At 66.1% G+C, this 16,810-nt stretch overlaps 1 protein-coding gene across 8 annotated transcripts; it reads right to left on the reverse strand.

The window, feature by feature from the left end:
- Nucleotides 1–1,789: 1,789 nt before the first annotated feature.
- FGFR3 (fibroblast growth factor receptor 3) lies at nt 1,790–16,503 on the reverse strand. 8 transcript variants are annotated; one of them, XM_090267178.1, is made up of 18 exons: nt 16,344–16,503; nt 15,760–15,970; nt 10,284–10,553; nt 9,996–10,052; nt 8,773–8,942; nt 8,570–8,693; nt 8,300–8,490; nt 6,452–6,596; nt 5,833–6,011; nt 5,449–5,594; nt 4,938–5,059; nt 4,747–4,857; nt 4,429–4,619; nt 4,202–4,324; nt 4,049–4,119; nt 3,795–3,932; nt 3,582–3,687; nt 1,790–3,499 (listed from the first exon to the last, which is right to left on the reverse strand). In XM_090267178.1, the coding sequence occupies exons 2-18, from the start codon at nt 15,866–15,868 to the stop codon at nt 3,353–3,355; spliced, it is 2,400 nt and encodes a 799-aa protein (XP_090123304.1). In that variant the 5' UTR covers nt 15,869–15,970; nt 16,344–16,503; the 3' UTR covers nt 1,790–3,352. The 8 variants fall into 8 exon arrangements, with proteins under 8 accessions (XP_090123304.1, XP_090123303.1, XP_090123300.1 ...); XM_090267177.1 differs by having other exon boundaries at nt 5,449–5,597; XM_090267174.1 differs by lacking the exon at nt 6,452–6,596 and adding an exon at nt 7,237–7,387.
- Between the last annotated feature and the right edge of the window lie 307 nt (nt 16,504–16,810).

Below are 16,810 nucleotides of genomic sequence, written 5' to 3' on the forward strand. Positions count from 1 at the left end.
TAGTGGGTTAGAGCATCGTCCCAATATGCCAAGGTTGCGGGTTCGATCCCTGGTCAGGGCACATACAAGAAGCAACCAGTGATGCATCAGTAAGTGGAACAACATATCCATGTGTCTGTCTCCCTTTAAAAAAAACCCAACCGGTCAGATGTCTGGCCATACGTGCCGCAATGCCACCTGAAGACCTGGGAAGCAGCGTCCAAATGTACTCCCCGCCCACCTCGGGAAAGAACTCGGGCTCCCGTTAGCATCCGACCTGGAGGGTAGGGGGTGGAGTCACCAGCCCAGAGCCAGGTGAGCCACCTCAGGACATGAGGGGCAAGGGGAGGGCACCGGGCAGGTGAGGGTGGGGCCGCACATGTGAGGGCCTGGGGCAGGCAGGTGAGGGGTGGAGACCAGAGGTGGAGCTCAGCTGGTAGGGACTGGGGAGGCTTGGAGACCGAGCAGCCTGTGCCCACCTGTCTGGCATTCAGAGCCAGCCGGTGCCCTCCCCCCGCCGAGGTCTCCGGCCTGGTGTCCCAGGAGGTCACCCCCACGGCCCCAGCTGCTGGGTGCGTGGCGTCTGGAGCACAAGCCAGCCAGACCAGAAAGGATGGGACGCCACGAGGACGCAATCTGTCTGACGCTAGAGGGCGCCTCCGGCTCACAAGTGCGGCCGTCTCCAGGACTAAGCTTTGGGGGGTGGGGTGGGGGGTGCTTCCCTGCCCTCCAGACTCTGTTGCTGCTTGTCCCCAGTGCCCTGGGGGTGAGGGTCGGGGGGCCTGGTGCCAAAACGCTTCCCTGAGTGGGATCATAGCATTGGGCCACGCTGTTACCTGAAACCAAAACAGGTGAGTTGAACACAGCAAGAGACCAGTGAGCTGCTTAGAAGCCAGAGGACAAACTCACACAGCCCAGAGGCTCCCCCCGCCCCCCATGCGTCCCTCAGAATAACGAGATGTGGGAAGGGACAGGAAGGATACCAGGTTACAAGACGGGTGAGTCCGGGAAGGCCAGCCAGCCCTGGACAGTCCTGGGTTCCAGGTTTGTTAAAGTCTGCATGGTATCTGTCCCAGATCCATCCTGGTCTCCCCATTTGACCTGGGCACTGCTGCCTCCTCCGGGAAGCCTTCCTAGACTTACTCCCCATCACTGCCATGTGGGTGCCCTGCTCTATGTCCTCTCCCGCCCAAAGTCACAGGAGTGGGAGTGCAGCACAGGCGGTGCCTAAGAGGAAGGCACCAGCACTGCTTGGTTGGGGGCGGGGCACAGGAAGCCAGCCGGGAGCAGAAATATGGCTACCAGTGCACACAGCCTTCCCCTGGATTCCAGCTAGATCAGGGCCCTAGGTGAAGGTTTCACTTGCATGTGGCTCCTTAGGGGCCCCTCCTAGGGTTTCTAGACACCAGGCGTTGGGGTGAGAAGGGGGAGCCCTAAGAACCAGATGCAGGTATCTGGAGCCCCCGAGACCCCTTGGACTCTGTGAGTTGAGGACTAGGCAGGCCCACAGCCCTCCTCAGTCAGCACCCCCTCCCCCCATGGACAGACACCCCGTTGTCCGCACTCCCAGGCCACAAGGTCCGTCAGTGACACTGAGGTTCTGCCTTTCCAGCATCCGGCCCCACGCAGCTGGACCCCCTCACCCTGGCTTTCCCACGCCTGGTCCCGTCCGAGCAGAGACCAGTGCCAGAGGCAGGGAGAGGGCGGCGGAGGTAGCCAGGCCCAGATGCAGAGCCTGTCCAGGGCCAGAGGGGGACTCGGAGCTGCTCAGAACCACAGCAGGGCAGGAGGGAAGGCTCGGAGCAGGACCTGAGCTGAATCCATGTTTATTTTTGGAAAGCGCATCTGCCAGTGTGTGGGCGACACCTTCGACCCCCACAGGCGGGGGGCCGAGAACAGACCACCCCGAGCCCCTGCCAGGCCCGTCTGCTGACAAGCAGAGAACAGCCACCGGGCTCGGGGCATGAACGGCACAGAAAGTTAACCAAACTGCAGCCAGGGCTTTCTTGCCCCAGCTCTGAACGGCAGCAGTCCGGGCTATAAAAGACTAGAAGCATTGCGTAAGAAGTGTTAACCCTACAGCAAATACATCTTGTAAAAACTCAATAAATTATATATATAGATATATATAAACCTGTAACATCTAATAACATCTGAGCCTGCTGTCCCCACTGGAAACTGCCTCCCGGCCCGGAGCGCATGGCAGTGAGAGCTTGTGTGAAAATACCAGCTTGCTTTGAAGTCCAAAAAAATAAATCTCCTAAAGAAAATATCCTATAGAAATTGAATTCCCCTGCAAAAGGCGGCCAAAGGAAAGAAAACATCCCCGCTGGGGTCACCTCACACTACAAACGACCCTTGGGTTGAGGGGCTGCTCCGGCCTCAGGGTGTGGGCTGGGGTGCCCAGCGCCAGGCACACCCTCAGCAACCCCGCTGAACGAGGCAGAGACCTTCTCAGCTGTCAGTAAGGCTTAGGCCACAGCCACGTGCTGGGCTCAATACTACAGCTTTGGCGGGGGCCGGGGGGGCAGGGACAGGGGCCTGGGGGGTCCATAAATAGCTTTACAAATATACAGATCCAGGTACAATTTTTAAAACAAAACTGTGGTGCTGGGAAAGCCCCCACCCCCAGTCCTCAGGCAGCTTCTGTGTTTCTCGCCACAGGGGGCAGCCCCCCAGGCTCCCCGGGGTCTCAAGCCTCAGTTCCCACCTTCCTTCTTCCTTATAGATATTTATATATATGTCTGTGCACCACACACAGCATCTATTTATATAAATGTACACTCATCTCTGGAATAAACCTTTCAGATAGAAGTTAAAGGCTCCTGCCTTCTGGTACCCGTAATCTCAGTCTCTGAGGGGGGGGCCTGGAGGTGGGGGCTCTGTGCTAACACTCACCCCCAGGCGCAAGGTGCCACTTGGGTGGGAGGCACGCCACACGGGGGCTTCCCTACAGGCTCAGCTTGGGCACTTGCAGGACGCCAGAGCCCGGAGCTGCTCCTTACGGGGGGACAGTGCGGGACAAGGGAGCCTGGGGAGGGCCCACGGGAGGAGCCCCTTACATTCTATACTCGGTCCCCTGTGCTGCTGGCACAGTGGCCAGGAGGTCATCGTACAGCAGGGCGGGCACCCCGGGGACCCCTGCACCGGGGGCCTGGAGACTCATATGTCCATGCAAGCGCGCGCACACACACACACGCACACACACACACACACACACCAAGTTGTCTGTCCACCCATCTGTCCATCCGGGCCAGGTCTCAGGCCTGGGCGGCTGGGCCCCAGGGGTCGGTCAATGGCACACCCAGAGCAGCTCGGGGAGCCGGGGCCCACTCTCACATTGCCGGGGGCTGGCCCGTGGGCAGGGAGCCCTTCACGTCTGTGAGCCCCCGCTGCTGGGTGGGGCCGGGGGCGGCAGGTCGTGGGCGAACACGGAGTCATCCCCCGAGGAGCTGGAGCTTGGGGTGTCTTGGCCATCCGGCGAGTACTGCTCAAAGGGCACCGACAGGTCCAGGTACTCCTGCAGGCGGGCGATGGTCAGTGCGCGGGGTCCCTGGCACCCCCCACCCCGGACCGCCCAGGGGTGGGGGGCCGGCACTCACGTCGGTGGACGTCACTGTGAGGATGCGGTCCAGGTCCTCCACCAGCTGCTTGAAAGTGGGCCGCTGCGAGGGCACCGCGTGCCAGCATTCCCGCATGATCATGTACCTGGGGGACGCGCGGTGAGGCGCCTGCCCGGGCCACCGCCTGCCAGCCCTGCCAGCGCCCCCGGCCCCCCGCGCTGCCCGGGACGGGGCGAGGGCACACACACTCACAGGTCGTGCGTGCAGTTGGCCGGCTTGTCCATGCGGTGCCCCTCCTTCAGCAGCTTGAACAGCTCCTCCACAGGGATGCCGGGGTATGGCGAGCCCCCCAGTGTGAAGATCTCCCAGAGCAGGACCCCGAAGGACCACCTAGGGGTCACACAGCACCATCAGCCGCCCCGGAGCAGGCCCCGCTGGATGCGGGCTCCTGGGGCGGGCTGAGGGGGGCGGTGTGAGGCCGGGGGGCGCGGCTTGGGGCCACGTACACATCGCTCTGGTGGGTGTAGACGCGGTCAAACAGGGCCTCGGGCGCCATCCACTTCACCGGCAGCCGGCCCTGTGGGGAGAGCGGCGGGCGCAGGTTGGCTGCTGGGGGCCCTCCCGGCCGGACGCCCCCTCCCACCCCGGGCCGGGCTCACATTGGTGGTCTTCTTGTAGTAGTCGAGGTTGTGCACGTCACGGGCCAGGCCGAAGTCGGCGATCTTCATGACATTGTCCTCGGTCACCAGAACGTTGCGAGCTGCCAAGTCCCTGTGGATGCACTGGGGGACAGAGGTCCGGGCTGGGGCCCCGCTCTGTGCCCCATCCGGGTCTCCACCCCACTAGAGCCCTGGCAGGCCTGAGACCGCTCCCCCCACCCCCTTACCTTCTGCGAGGCTAGATACTCCATGCCGCGCGCCACTTGGTAGGCACAGGACACCAGGTCCTTGAAGGTGAGCTGCTCCTCGGGCAGCTTGCAGGTGTCAAAGGAGTAGTCCGTGCCCGGGGGCCGCCTGGCCCGCAGGTACTCCCGCAGGTTGCCCTTGGCCGCGTATTCCACCAGCACATACAGAGGCCCTGTGGGCACCAGCAACTCAGGGCCGCCCTCCCCCTGCCAGCCCGGCCTGCGTGCACCCACCGCCCACGGCACCCACCGACCTGCGTGCACCCACCGCCCACGGCACCCACCGCCCACGGCACCCACCACCCTGCGTGCAGGCGCCCAGCAGGTTGATGATATTCTTGTGCCTCCCGATCATCTTCATCATCTCCATCTCAGACACCAGATCGGACAGGTCCTTGTCAGTGGCATCGTCTGTGTGGCGACAGAGGGCACATCAAGTGGTGCAGCCCCAGCCGCCCAGTCCAGGGAGCCCGACCACCTGCCTCCCTCACCTTTCAGCATCTTCACAGCCACGGTGACAGGCTTGGTGGCCCGGTCCTTGTCGATGCCAATGGCCTCTGCCATGACCACCTGGCCAAAGCAGCCCTCCCCGAGAGGCTTGCCCAGCGTCAGCCTGGAGGCAGGAGCAGAGGCAGTGAGCACACCTGCCACCTAGCCCTGCCCCAGGCAGCCCTGGAGGCTGTGCCACCACCTCCAGGAAGCCCTCCACACTCGCACCCAAGACCATGCTCACGAGGACAAAGGAGGTGGCCCCTATGGTCACTGGCCCTCTGCCAGGCCCTCCAGACAGAGCACTTGCCGGGGGGGGGGGCTCACCTACTGGCCCCCCTCTCAGGGGCATCATTCCGAGGCCCAGTCTCCTCCACCAGCCTCATATCCACAGTCACTCTGATTCCCACCCCTGAGTGGTGGCCTCCCCCACCTGGGGACTCCACCCTGTGGAGGCCCCCACCCCTCGCCAGGTCGGGGTCCGGCACATGAGGTCCTGTCACTGCCACTGACCGGGCCCGGGGCAGCTCCCACTTGGGGTCGGCGGGCAGCTCAAGCTCCGAGACGTTGGCCAGCGTGGGGCCCTCCCCCGAGGACAGGCGGGCGATGCGCACCAACGGCGTGTTGGAGTTCATGGACGAGTTGGACTCCAAGGACACCTGCTTGGGTCGGCAGGGGCAGGTTGGTGCCGCAGGGCCGCACACAGCGGAAGGGGTGGGGGACTGCAGCCCCAGGGACGGCCCACCCACTCTCTGCACATACAGGAGTCCACGGGCTCTGCACACCACAGAGGCCCCTGAGCTCGGAAGCCCAGAAGAGGGGGCCGTGGGGGCAACCAGGCGGTGGGGGCAGGCAGGTGGACGGGCCGCTCGGAACCTGGCAGCTACTTTCTGTTACCTGCCGCTTGAGCGGGAAGCGGGAGACCTTGTGCACGGCGGGCGCCAGGCCCTTCTTGGCGGGACTGCGCAGGCGGCAGAGCGTCACGGCGGCCACCGCCAGGATGAAGAGCAGGAAGCCCACCCCGTAGCTGAGGATGCCTGCGTACACGCTGCCGGCCTCCACCAGCTCCTCCTCAGCTGCAAAGACACGAACGTTGGAGCCTGGCCAGCCACACGGGAGCCCCCACGGGCCCGGGGCCGCCCGGAGCCGCAGGCACGGTGGGGGCGGGGAGGGGTGCTCAGCGCCCAGCGGGGGCGCTGAGGCCAATGCCCCACTCATCAGGGTACCGTGGTCAGAGACCCAAGAGAAGGAGCCCAGCGGAGTCAGCAGCACCCACACCCGCAACCCAGGGAGACGCCAAAGCCACCACGTGGGCGGTGGGGGCCCAGTGGGGAGTGAGGCTCGATGGAGGCTGCTTTGGGCCAGGACACGGCCAGGCTGGCTTAGATCGCATCCCCGGCATGGCCTGGCCGCGAGCCCTAGGGCCCCGCGCCCGTCCCGGTAGCTTTGGCGTCCCCCAAGCTGGCGACAGCGACCAGAGGACAGGTGCAGAGCAAGCAGCAGCGGGAGCCAGTACCTGGCAGCACCACCAGCCACGCAGAGTGATGGGAAAACCCGATAGAATTGCCCGCCAGACACGTGTACTCCCCCGCGTCCTCAAAGGTGACATTGCGCAAGGACAGAACCTCTAGCTCCTTGTCGGTGGTGTTAGCGCCCGCCGTCTACAAAGAGAGAACAGAGCGCGATAGGCGAGCGCCAGCTCCCCCACGGGCACCAGCGCCAGAGTCCGCACGGCGACGATCCAGCCAGGCTGCAAAGAAAATGCCGCCACCGCCGCCACCGCCACCACCACGATGGCCGAGGGTCCTCCGCCTCCATGTCCACACCGAGCCCGAAGCCAGTCCCTTCACCGGCGAGTCCTCTGTCCCACATGAGCACCAGGCATGAGGCCAGCAGCATGGCCAGAAGCGTGCAGGGTTAGTGCGGACACTCGGGGTGGAGGAAACAGGCAGGCAGACGGACGGACAGACTGACAGACAGACTGACAGGAAGTGAGCAGGCAGCAGAGCGGGGGCCAGAGAGACAGGAGGAAAGCAGGTGCCCACAGGCAGAGGGGCGCGGCCCCTGCGGGGCGGAAGGCCTTCTGGAGGTGGCACGGGCGCAGGCAGGACCAGCAGGCCGCGGGGCTCCAGGCAGGCGGGCACAGAGGCCTGAGGCGCCGGCCTCGCAGAGGCGACCGTGTGCGGAGCGCAGTGAGTGGCAGGGCGGGGAGCGAGCAGGACGGGGCGTGCAGTGGGCGCGTGGCCAGGGCCTTGGAGCTGGAGCTCGGCGTGCCAGGCGGGCGTGGGACAGAGTTGTTACCTGCTTGGGGCCTGTGAACACGCAGCCAAAAGGCCTTCTCAGACACGCCTATGAAATTGGAGGCCCGACAGAGGTACTGGCCCTCGTCGCGCTCAGACACATTGGCCAGGCGGAGGCGCGCGTCGGCCTCCACCGTCTCACTGATCCAGGACTGCGGGGACAAGAGACCCAGCTCAGGCGTGCCCGCGTCGGCCGGCACGGAGTGGCCCTGGTCCAGGTCCAGACCCCACCAGGAGGACAGCCCCAGATCCTGAGGCTCCAAGGCAAGAAGTGGGAGACCCCCAAGGAATGAACGGGGCTGGACCAGCCCGGAAGGCTGCCTGGAGGAGGCATGTGGACACCTCTCAGCAGAAGACTGGTTTCACCGGACGCGCCTTCTCTGCATCCACCCTCCTCAGCCTGGAGCACAGCCCTGGCAGGCACCCCAAGAGGCCCTCCAGGGCGGGTGCTCGGCCCGCCCACCCCTGGAGCCCAGGCTGGGCCTGCAGTGACGCAGCAGGCAGCTCACGTGCTGACCAGGGTGCAGAGACGCCACCCGACGGGGCCCAGCCGGCCTCTCCCAGTTGGGTCTGGACTCATGTCCTCAGCCTGAGCCCCTGCTCCCCGCCCCCGCAGCCTGTCTTCTCTCTAAACAGATGTTTCTCTTTGGGCTGCGAGTGTTGCAACCACCTCAAGTCGGGTGCCCCCACCCCCCGCCCCGTGCCCTGGGAACAAAGCTGAGGCTGTCCTGCCCCGAGGCAGACAGGCAGCCTGGGCACAGAGCTTCTCCAAACACAAGGACCACGCCCAACAGCCCACCCCCAACCCTCCGAGCAGTGGGTGAGCAGTGCCGACCCACCAGGGTGCTGGGCAGACTCTGCTGCCCCTGCTGGCCAGGGCCTCGAGCTGAGCCCACCTGGGGGGCCCTCTGCCCCACGGGAGAGCAGACAGGGAAACTGAGAACTCTCGAGAGAGCGAGCTGGGGCGCATCCCCCACCTCCTCGGCAGGCTAGCACCCAACTGCAGCCTCCTGCCTGGGACGCCCACCCAACCCCAGCCCCTGCCAGCCGGGGGCGGCACCCACCTTGAGCACGGTGACGTAGGGCGTGCCGTCCGGCCCCACCCTGCTGCCGTTGACCTCCACGTGCTTCAGCCACTGGATGTGCGGCTGCGCGTCGCTGTAGACCTTGCAGTGGAACTCCACGTCGCTGCCCAGCACCGCCGTCTGGTTGGCGGGCAGCCCCGCCTGCAGGATGGGCCGGTGCGGAGAGCGCTCTGGGGACAGACGGGGGGCTCAGGGGCTGCCGGGCTCCGGCATCACCCTCCTCGCCCCGCAGGTGACTCCAGGCCTCACCCAGCACGTCCAGGGTGTAGGTCTGCCGGATGCTGCCGAACCTATTCTGCACGACGCAGGTGTAGTTGCCGCGGTCTGAGGGCACCACGCTCTCCATGACCAGGCTCCACTGCTGGTGGCGCAGCTGCAGGCGGACGTGGCGGTGAGGACAGCGGGCGAGACCCTGTCAGAGCCCAAGGCCCCGCCCCGGCTGCCGGGCCCACCTTGATGCCCCCGATGCGGTGCTCCCCCCGGAACTCCTTCCCATTCTTCAGCCAGGTGATGGATGGGGTGGGGCTGCCGGCGGCGGGGCAGCGGAAGCGGACGGTGTTGGCAGCCGGCACAGCCAGCAGCTTCTTCTCCATCCGCTCGGGCCGTGTCCAGTAAGGGGCCCCTGCTGGCCACGGGCACAGGGAGGCCATGAGTGGGCAGGGCCTCGGTTCCCCTTCTGAAGGGGGTGGTGGGCCTTCCGAGGACCTGCCTGGGCTGGGTGAGGCTCCGGCAGACTCCACACCACCTACGGCGTCTCTAAGCCAGGCCCCATGTCCCCTCCCCTTCCTGTCCATGCCCAAGAGTGCCACACACTGACCCGGGAGCCTTCAGGATAGAAGGTGCCTCCTAGGGCATGCCCACCCACCTGCCTGGCGGAGGGGCCAGATCAGCCCAGGTCAGGAAGCTCAGTGCTGGACATGCAGGGCCCAGCCTTTCCTAGAACCAGGAGCCCTGGAGGCACCAGGGTGCCATCCTCTGCTGTGCTCCAGGGCCTGAAGGGCAGCAGGCGGGGACAGGGTGATATGTCCCCAGGAGGCCCGGCTCCTCCCACCCAGGTTTCAGGGCTGCCCCCGTCCCCACCCCCAGAGCCCAACTGGTTTTTCTCCTTCTTTGGGGCCAGGGTGGGTGCTGCATTCCTGCTGGGGGGGCGGGGGGGGCAGGCAGGTGTCCCCCAAGAGGGAGGCACCCTCCCCGAGGTAGGGGGATGTGGACAGGCACTGGGAAGAGGCACCACCCGTGTGTCTGGAGTCCTGGCGGCAGAGGCCATGGGCACCCAGAGCCCACACAGACCCCAGACCCCAGCTGGAGTCAGCCAGGGCAGGAGGGGCCTCAGAGCGTGTGGTCTGGTGGTCTGGTCTGGGGGGGCAGGAGGGGGAGAGGGGCAACTGGGCAGGGAGTTCAGCTCTGAACCTCCCGATGGACAAAGGGAAGAAGAGCCCCGTCCTCAGCAGGAGCCCTTCCTGCCCCTTCCTGGAGCCCATGCTGGCGGCGGAGCCGTCCTGAGCCCCATGCCCGGCTCTCCCAGACCCCTCTCCCTCCGAAAACTGCTGCCTTTCCAGGTTTCCACCCCGCCCCGCCCACTGGCTGGGTCTGCCTCACCAGCTTGCCCGCCAGACCCCAGAGGGCCTGGCCCCCACCTCTTGGCATCGCAAACCCCTCCCAAACCTGGTCTCACCTGTGTCTTCTGCTTCTTCTTCCTCCTCATCTTCATCATCTCCAGAGGACGGGGCATCTGCAGTGCAGGGAAGACGGGGACATGGAGGAGCCCTGGGTCCAGCTCGCAAGCCCAGGCAGCTATAGCTCCTCAGCTGGGAGGCCCTGCCCTCTCCTGGCCTGTCTCCGGCCTGCCCAGGAGGCCCAGAGGGCCTGTCCCTCAGACAGTGTTGCCTGGGGGGGCCTTGCTCTCCCCCAGTGCCCACGCCGACGCGCTGCCCGAGACCCCAGGGCGCTGGCAGACACCCACCTGTCACACGCACGCTGAAGCGGCACAGCACGTGCTGGGTGAGCCTCTGCCGGCAGCTGTAGGCCCCAGCGTCCTCGTGGGAGGCATTGAGCACCTGCAGCCACTGCGGCCCCAGCAGCACGCGGGCCGAGGGCGTCAGCCCTGCCCCGTCCTTCACCCAGACGGTGGGCCCCGTAGGCCCCCCAGCAGGCGAGTGGCAGCTCAGTTCCACAGTGTCCCCACTGCCAAAGACCAGCTGCTCCTGCTGGCCAGGCTCAGGCTGCAGGACCTCTGTGGGCAAGACGGGTGTCCGTGAGGGAAGTGCCCCCAAACCAAGAACGCTGGGTGCTCAGCTCCCCCGCAAGCCCCACAGCACCCCATTTCACAGACTGTCGATGCGGCTGCAGCAGGGCCCAGGCGAGTCTGGATGATGGAAGGACCCGCACCCAGAGCCCGTGGGGGCATCACTTCAGCCTTGCCCACCAGCCTCGGCCGTGACCACTCCGCCCTTGCGGCGCTGTGTGTGACACCCAGACACAAGAACTTTATTTGGGGACACTGGAAATTCTCTCAGGGTGTCATGGAGTAGTACTCTTCCTCTGAGTTTTTTCAACCATTTAGAAACGCAAACCCACTTGGCATTTGGGGTGCAGGGGCCTGGGACTCCATTTCACAGATGACAATACAGGCTGGGGAGGAAGATGTCAGAGCAGAGCCCACCTCCCCACGCCAGTCCTGGGAGGCCCACAAGGCCCGAGACCCGGAACCCAGCACCGGCCAGGCCGGCACCCCTCAGCCCCCCCTGCCGGGGCCGGACAATGCCCAGCACAGGCGGGATACCAGGCCGAGGGCCCAGGACAGGGCTGGGTGGTCCTGCCGCACAGGCTGCCCGCCCCACCAGCTGGGTCAGCTGCTCCGTTACTTGTCATTCTGCCGACGCGTGGCCTAGATTCGAGGGCCCAGCTGCCCCTCCGGCCACACCGGCCCCTGGCTCCCCAGACAGCCCACTTCTGCCCGCCCACCCCTGGTGTTCTCACAAGCCCTGTGCCCAGGAGAAGAGTGTCCGAAGTGTCCAGGGTCTGTGTCCCTGGGGACCCCACAGTCTAGGGGACCTGGCCTAACCTCCAGCATCCCCAGTCTTGGCCACTGTCTTGTGGGGACCACCCAGTGCCGGGAGCTGACGGAGGCCCCCCAGAAGGCCAAGAACAGGCTGGAGAGGCAGCCTCAGCCCCAGGCCCGGGACCAAGGGCAACAGCAGTCGGTTCCGGTTTGGTCTGGGCAGGTCACACCATCCGCACAAGTATTCACTTCAAGCTGGTCCAGCAGATGCTGAGGGGACACAGGGCCCCAGGCCAGCCACACCTGGTGAGGGTGGGGGTGGGGGCCCTGCCGACCCTTGCCCCGCCCACCACCCTGCCCAGCGGGGGTGCCTGCATAGGACTCTCCCAGACCAGGTCAGAGACCCAAGCACAGTCTCCGGCCTGGCAGATCCAACGCACAGGACCCCCGGGGCCACGGGGCTCAGGCCGACGGGCGAGGGGGTATAAGACAACCAAGGTCTGGCTCCACCCAGAGTGACCAGGAAGGGGTCTTGATCAGGACTCACTACACCCACACATGTTGGAGGCCAGAAGTCCTGGGTACCACAGCGGCACCCGCAGGCCATGGTGGGATGTCTGCCCTCGGGGCTCCATGGTGCCTGCTCCCACCTGTGCTTCCCCCCACCTCCACCCCATCCCCCGCCTCCAGGGGCCCAGCTTGATCAGGGGCCACAGGCAGAGGGCAGCCATCACCAGAGTCCGAGAAGTAATGCATTCTGGGGGTGCCCAGCTGGGTCTGCAGGTGCACCTCCCAGTCAGAGTCCTCCTGACTGCCACTCCCTGGCCCTGGGCCCCAGTTTCCACCATGGTGGCACCAGGTAAAAATCCTCTTGGCAGGCCAGGGGGGTCACCACAAGCAGTTAGAGCTGTGAACATTGGGGCAAGAGACCCTCCCTGCCCAGGCCACGGTCACAGCCAGCCTGTATGTGCTCCCACTTTGAAGTCACCACAGCATGGGGACATCCAGCAATCAGGGGACACTCCATTAGAAGGTCCCTGTGGGCGACGTCAGAAAACTAGTGTCAAACTCAGAACTGACTCCAAGGTGCTCACGGCCGCAGGGTTCAGAGGGACGAAGTCACGGTGCTGGCATGCAGGGTGCAGCAGTCCTCAGCTCTCCAAGGGGTGGGATGTGTGGCCAAGAACAGGTTAGGAAGGAGCTAAGGGAGGAGGCACCTCCAAGGGACCCTGAGGCCGTGGACAAAGGTTCTGGCCTCCCCACCCGGAAACATCCTGAGAAGTTTCGTAACAAAGTCAGGAAAAAAGGGGGGGACCGGTGGTGGGCGGGCTAATGAGGGCTTACAGGATAATCCAGACTAATCCTCTCAACAAGCCTTCCATTCCCAGCCCTCCTGGACAGGTGAGGAAACTGAGGCTCCAGGAGGGCCCCCAGAACCCCTGCACCTCCCCTCCTAGCCAGAAGAGGCTCCTCTACAGTTTACGTGTAAATCACTCAGGTCTGTGTACACACGGGGGCAGGGGACTCCCCCAAACTCATGCCTGGGCAGACTGGTCCCACCTCCTCAAGGAGACCCCTCTTTCCTCTCTAGGTTCAATTGTAAAATGGGGCCTGTGGATAGAAAAGGGGCCACATACTAAACCTGACAAGCTCAGGGGAGGCCAGGCCCAGACACCAAAGTCACCAGACACATAGAATGTTCTGAACGTAAAACTCCCAAACTCAACAGGTCAGGGCAGGTGGCCTGCAGCTTCCTGGACCAAGGGGAATCTTGACCTTTGAAACGGTCTTATTCTTTGGGCATCCAAGATAAGATAGCATACTTTTGAAATACCAGAGCAATCTTCTCTTCCAGACCTCTGGAAGGCACGTCCGGGCCACGCTGTCATCTGCCTGCCGCATACCATCTGTGTGTGCTGTAAATGTCACCTGCCCTGGACCCACCAAAGTAAAAGCACCAACCTCTCCAGCAGCTCTCCAGTCTCAGAGACTCCTTCCCTACATGGGTTCTAAGGCGTAACACGTGCCGCACTCTGCCTGCCCTTCTCCGGTACGTCTTCTCAACCCGCTGAGGGTCCTCTTCCCCCAATTGCCATCAGTCTGGCCCAGATGAACTCCTCCGAGGCTTTTTCTAAGGCTGGACGTTCTTAGGGCGACAGTTCCTAAGGGAACTGAGGACCAGGGGGGGAGGCCCCGGTGGACTCAAAGCTGGGGCTGCTCAGAGGCCACAAGTCCAGCCTGAGGCTCAGCGCAGGTTAATGAACCACCCCGGGGGCCCTGGAGGCTCAAAGTCCAGCCCTGCAGAGGAGGAGCCGGCTGAGAGGCTCCAGCCTGAGGCTTCAGCGGCTGCCCTAGCTCTCCAGACCCCTGCTGGCTGGCTGGGGTCCAGCTGCAGGGGGCAGCCTCCTGCTCTTCCCAGCGGGGGACCCTGTCCAGGCCCCTCACAGAGAGCATGACCCCCTGTGCAGGAGGAGGCTGCCTTGGTGGGGCCTGGGGTCGCCAGGGCGCAGACAGCAGGTCACCTTCCTCACTGTCCTTGACCCCAGCCACCTCTGGCTCCAGAATTTATGTTCCCTTGAAAGTGCCGGCACCTCTGGAAATTTCACAAGGCCTTTGTATGTTTGCTGCCCAGCCCGTCTCTCAAAGGAACCGGATTAAGTTTATTGACCTATCTACTCACTACCTGTTTCACCAGCTCTGCGGCGGGGGCAGAGGGGGGGCCGGGCTCTGGCAGAGACGGAGGGCCCTGGCCCCAATCCCGGGTCCCTGAGGGTCCTGCGTCGCTGGGACCCAGGCCCGCATCCGGTGGGGGCAGCACAGGCTTTGTGGTCTCAGAACTCGGCCTCCAGGCACCGCCAGTTCCCGGGCAGGGACGGGGGCGGCGTGGCGGCCACAGCCCCCGCGCGCTGCAGGGGGTCCAGGAGCAGGTCTGGGCCCGAGCCCGCCTCCCCCTCCCCCGGGGCTAGTTGACATTCCCAGGCCGTAGGGAGTAATATCTTTATCTGAATGCGAATGCTAATACGGGGCTCCCCCTGCGGCCACTTATTCGGCGCCCCTGGAAGCAGGGCCCCCCCCCCCCCCCCGAGCAGGCGCTAAAAGCGCGCGCTGACCTCCCGACGGCCTCTGTCACACCGCTGAATGACACGCACATTCAAGAGCCGGGCCCACTTTCATTCATAAAAAAATGACATTGTTCCGGGAGGCTGCAGCCGCCGCCGGAGAAAGGGGCGCGGGGAGGGGCGGGCCACCATCTGCCTGCGTCCTGCCCGCGGCCGGCCGCCGCCTCGCTGGCACAGCGCGCCTGAGCCGCTGCGCTCACACCTCCCCGAGAGGCCGCCGCGGCCCCGCCATCAATGCGCGTCTGTGGCCGCGCCGAGGTACAAAGGAGCGGCTGTTCGGGTCCGCCCGGGTGGGGCGTGAGCTCACCGGGTGAAGGCCTCCCTCCGCGTGGCCACCGAGCCGCGGGCAGGATTGGCGCAGTCCCCTCGCCTGCGCCCTGGAGGGGGCTGTCCCCAAGGGGCAGGCTCCCCGTGGCCGCCAACCGGACCACGCGTTTCCGCCCTGCCGCCCGGAGCCTGGCAGCGTGCGTGCGGGGCAGTAGCACCCGCAGCGCCTGGCCGAGCTCTGCGGGAACCGCGCGCCGCACCTGGAGGGCAGGGGCGCGTGTGCGGGGCGGGGCCTGGCGCAAAGACGCGCTCCCGCACCTCAGCTGCCTGAGCCTCCTCGAGACCCTCGACGTCCCGCGGGACCTTGACCACCAACCGGAGTCCGCGGCTCCATATCCCTGGGATACTCGCCCTCTCCCCTCCCGGCGCCCCGCGTGCAGCCGTCGGGGGCAGACACATTCGGCCACAGGGCATGGGAGCAGGGTGAGTGGAAGGAGACACTAGAAGGTACCACTCGTCATGCGAACCACTGGGGGGCAAGGGCCGAGCGGGGCTGATGCACTCTCCTGCCCGCCCTCCAAAGTGCGTCCCTCGCTTTGGCCGAAGCTGGCCATGAACTGGGGCCCGAAGGGGGCTGGGGCAGCAGCACCAAAAACAGAAACTTTCCGTCAGTGCAAAGCCCGCAGAACAACAATAGGGATCCTGGAAACGCAGCTCCCGCGCCCTCCCGACGGCGCCTCGGGGGGACTGCGCCCCCTGGGGCCGCTACGGATGCCCCCGCCGTGTCTGACACGCACCGCAGCCTTGCACTTGGGTGGCAGCCCTGCGGCTCCAGGCGCCCCACAAACTGCTGTGCCAGCTCTGGCCGCGATCCCCGGGGAGGGAGGGCGACAGAAACCTGGACACTGACCCCACGGTGCCAGCCCATGACGCGCCCTCGGGCCCACTCGGATTGGCGTTCCCCACCCACCCAGGCGCCCGTTACCGGGCCGGGACGTTTCTGCACGCCGGGCCCATGACCCCTCCCCTGTCCCAGTCCGGTCCTTCCTTACCTGCCACTCTCCGCACGACGCGCTGCTCCGTGCCCGGGGGCTCCGAGGCTGCGCTGGTCACGACCGCCACGGCCACGAAGAACGTGACAGCCCAAGACGGGGCGCCCATCGCGGGGGCGGGGGCTACGGCGTCTTCAGGCGGTGCTCCTGGGCATGGTGCTCCCCATGGCCTGGCCCTGGCACCGGCGGGAGGAGGGCGCCACTCGGGAGTCTGCGGGAGGCAGGCAGCTCGTTACCCGGGCGCACCGGGCGCGCAGGGAAGGAAGCGGCGGCGGCCGGGTCCCGCGCCCCGGCCCCTCCGATCCCCGGCCGCCCCGCCCGCCGCCGCCGCCCAGGGCTCCCGGGCCGCCTGGCGCCGGCCGCCTCCTCCCCGCCGCGGTCCCTCCCTCCTCCCCCTTCCCTCCCTGGCTGCTGCAGAGCCCTCCCAGGGCGGCGGCGGCGGCAAACTTTCCAGAGCGGGAAGCCCGCGCCCCGGCCGGGCCCCGCTGCAGGGACCGCTCGGGAACCGAGCCCGCCGCGCGCTCTGGCCCCGCCGCGCGCTCGCCTCGACCCCTCCCGCGCCCGCCCTGGCCCCGCGCACCGACCTGGCTGTCTCCGGTGTCCCACTCGCTGCGCGCTGCCCTCTCTTACGCTCGCTGTCCACCGGCCCAGCGCCTGTGCCTGGTCCCTCCGGCAGTCGGTTCGCCGGTGAGTCCGTGCGCCCGGCCGAGCAGGACCGCGCAGCGCCACCCGCCCGCGCCGCCGCCGCCGCCACCTCGTACTGAGTCCTGGCGGCCGGGAGCGCGGCAGCCAGTGGGGGCCGGCCCGCTCCCGCCCCGCCCTCGGCCCCGCCCCGCCCTGGCACGGCCACGCCCGCCCCGGCGCGTAGGGGCGCGGGGACACGCCCCTCCCCTGGGGCGGTCCGGAGGCGGTTCCGCAGCCCGGCTCTCCGCAGCCCAAGCCGCGGATTAGAGGGGGCGGGGCCGGGCGGGGGCGCCGGGCGGTCTCGGAGGGCGTGAGAGCCGGGGCTAGCGAGTGAGGTCCCCAACCATACCGCTGGGCGCACGGGGAG

The sequence above is a fragment of the Furipterus horrens genome, unplaced genomic scaffold, assembly GCF_987537825.1.
Source record: "Furipterus horrens unplaced genomic scaffold, mFurHor1.1.pri manual_scaffold_2, whole genome shotgun sequence".
NCBI lineage: Eukaryota > Metazoa > Chordata > Mammalia > Chiroptera > Furipteridae > Furipterus > Furipterus horrens.

Bases quoted from the DNA above. Each gene is read 5' to 3' on its own strand.
- FGFR3 (XM_090267171.1), bottom strand. From the start codon at position 15,868: ATGGGCGCCCCGTCTTGGGCTGTCACGTTCTTCGTGGCCGTGGCGGTC. The intron at 4,325-4,428 runs GTAAGGGGGTGG...TCTGTCCCCCAG, and splicing joins AGTATCTAGCCTCGCAGAAG to TGCATCCACAGGGACTTGGC. The intron at 3,933-4,048 runs GTACGTGGCCCC...TGTGACCCCTAG, and splicing joins TACACCCACCAGAGCGATGT to GTGGTCCTTCGGGGTCCTGC.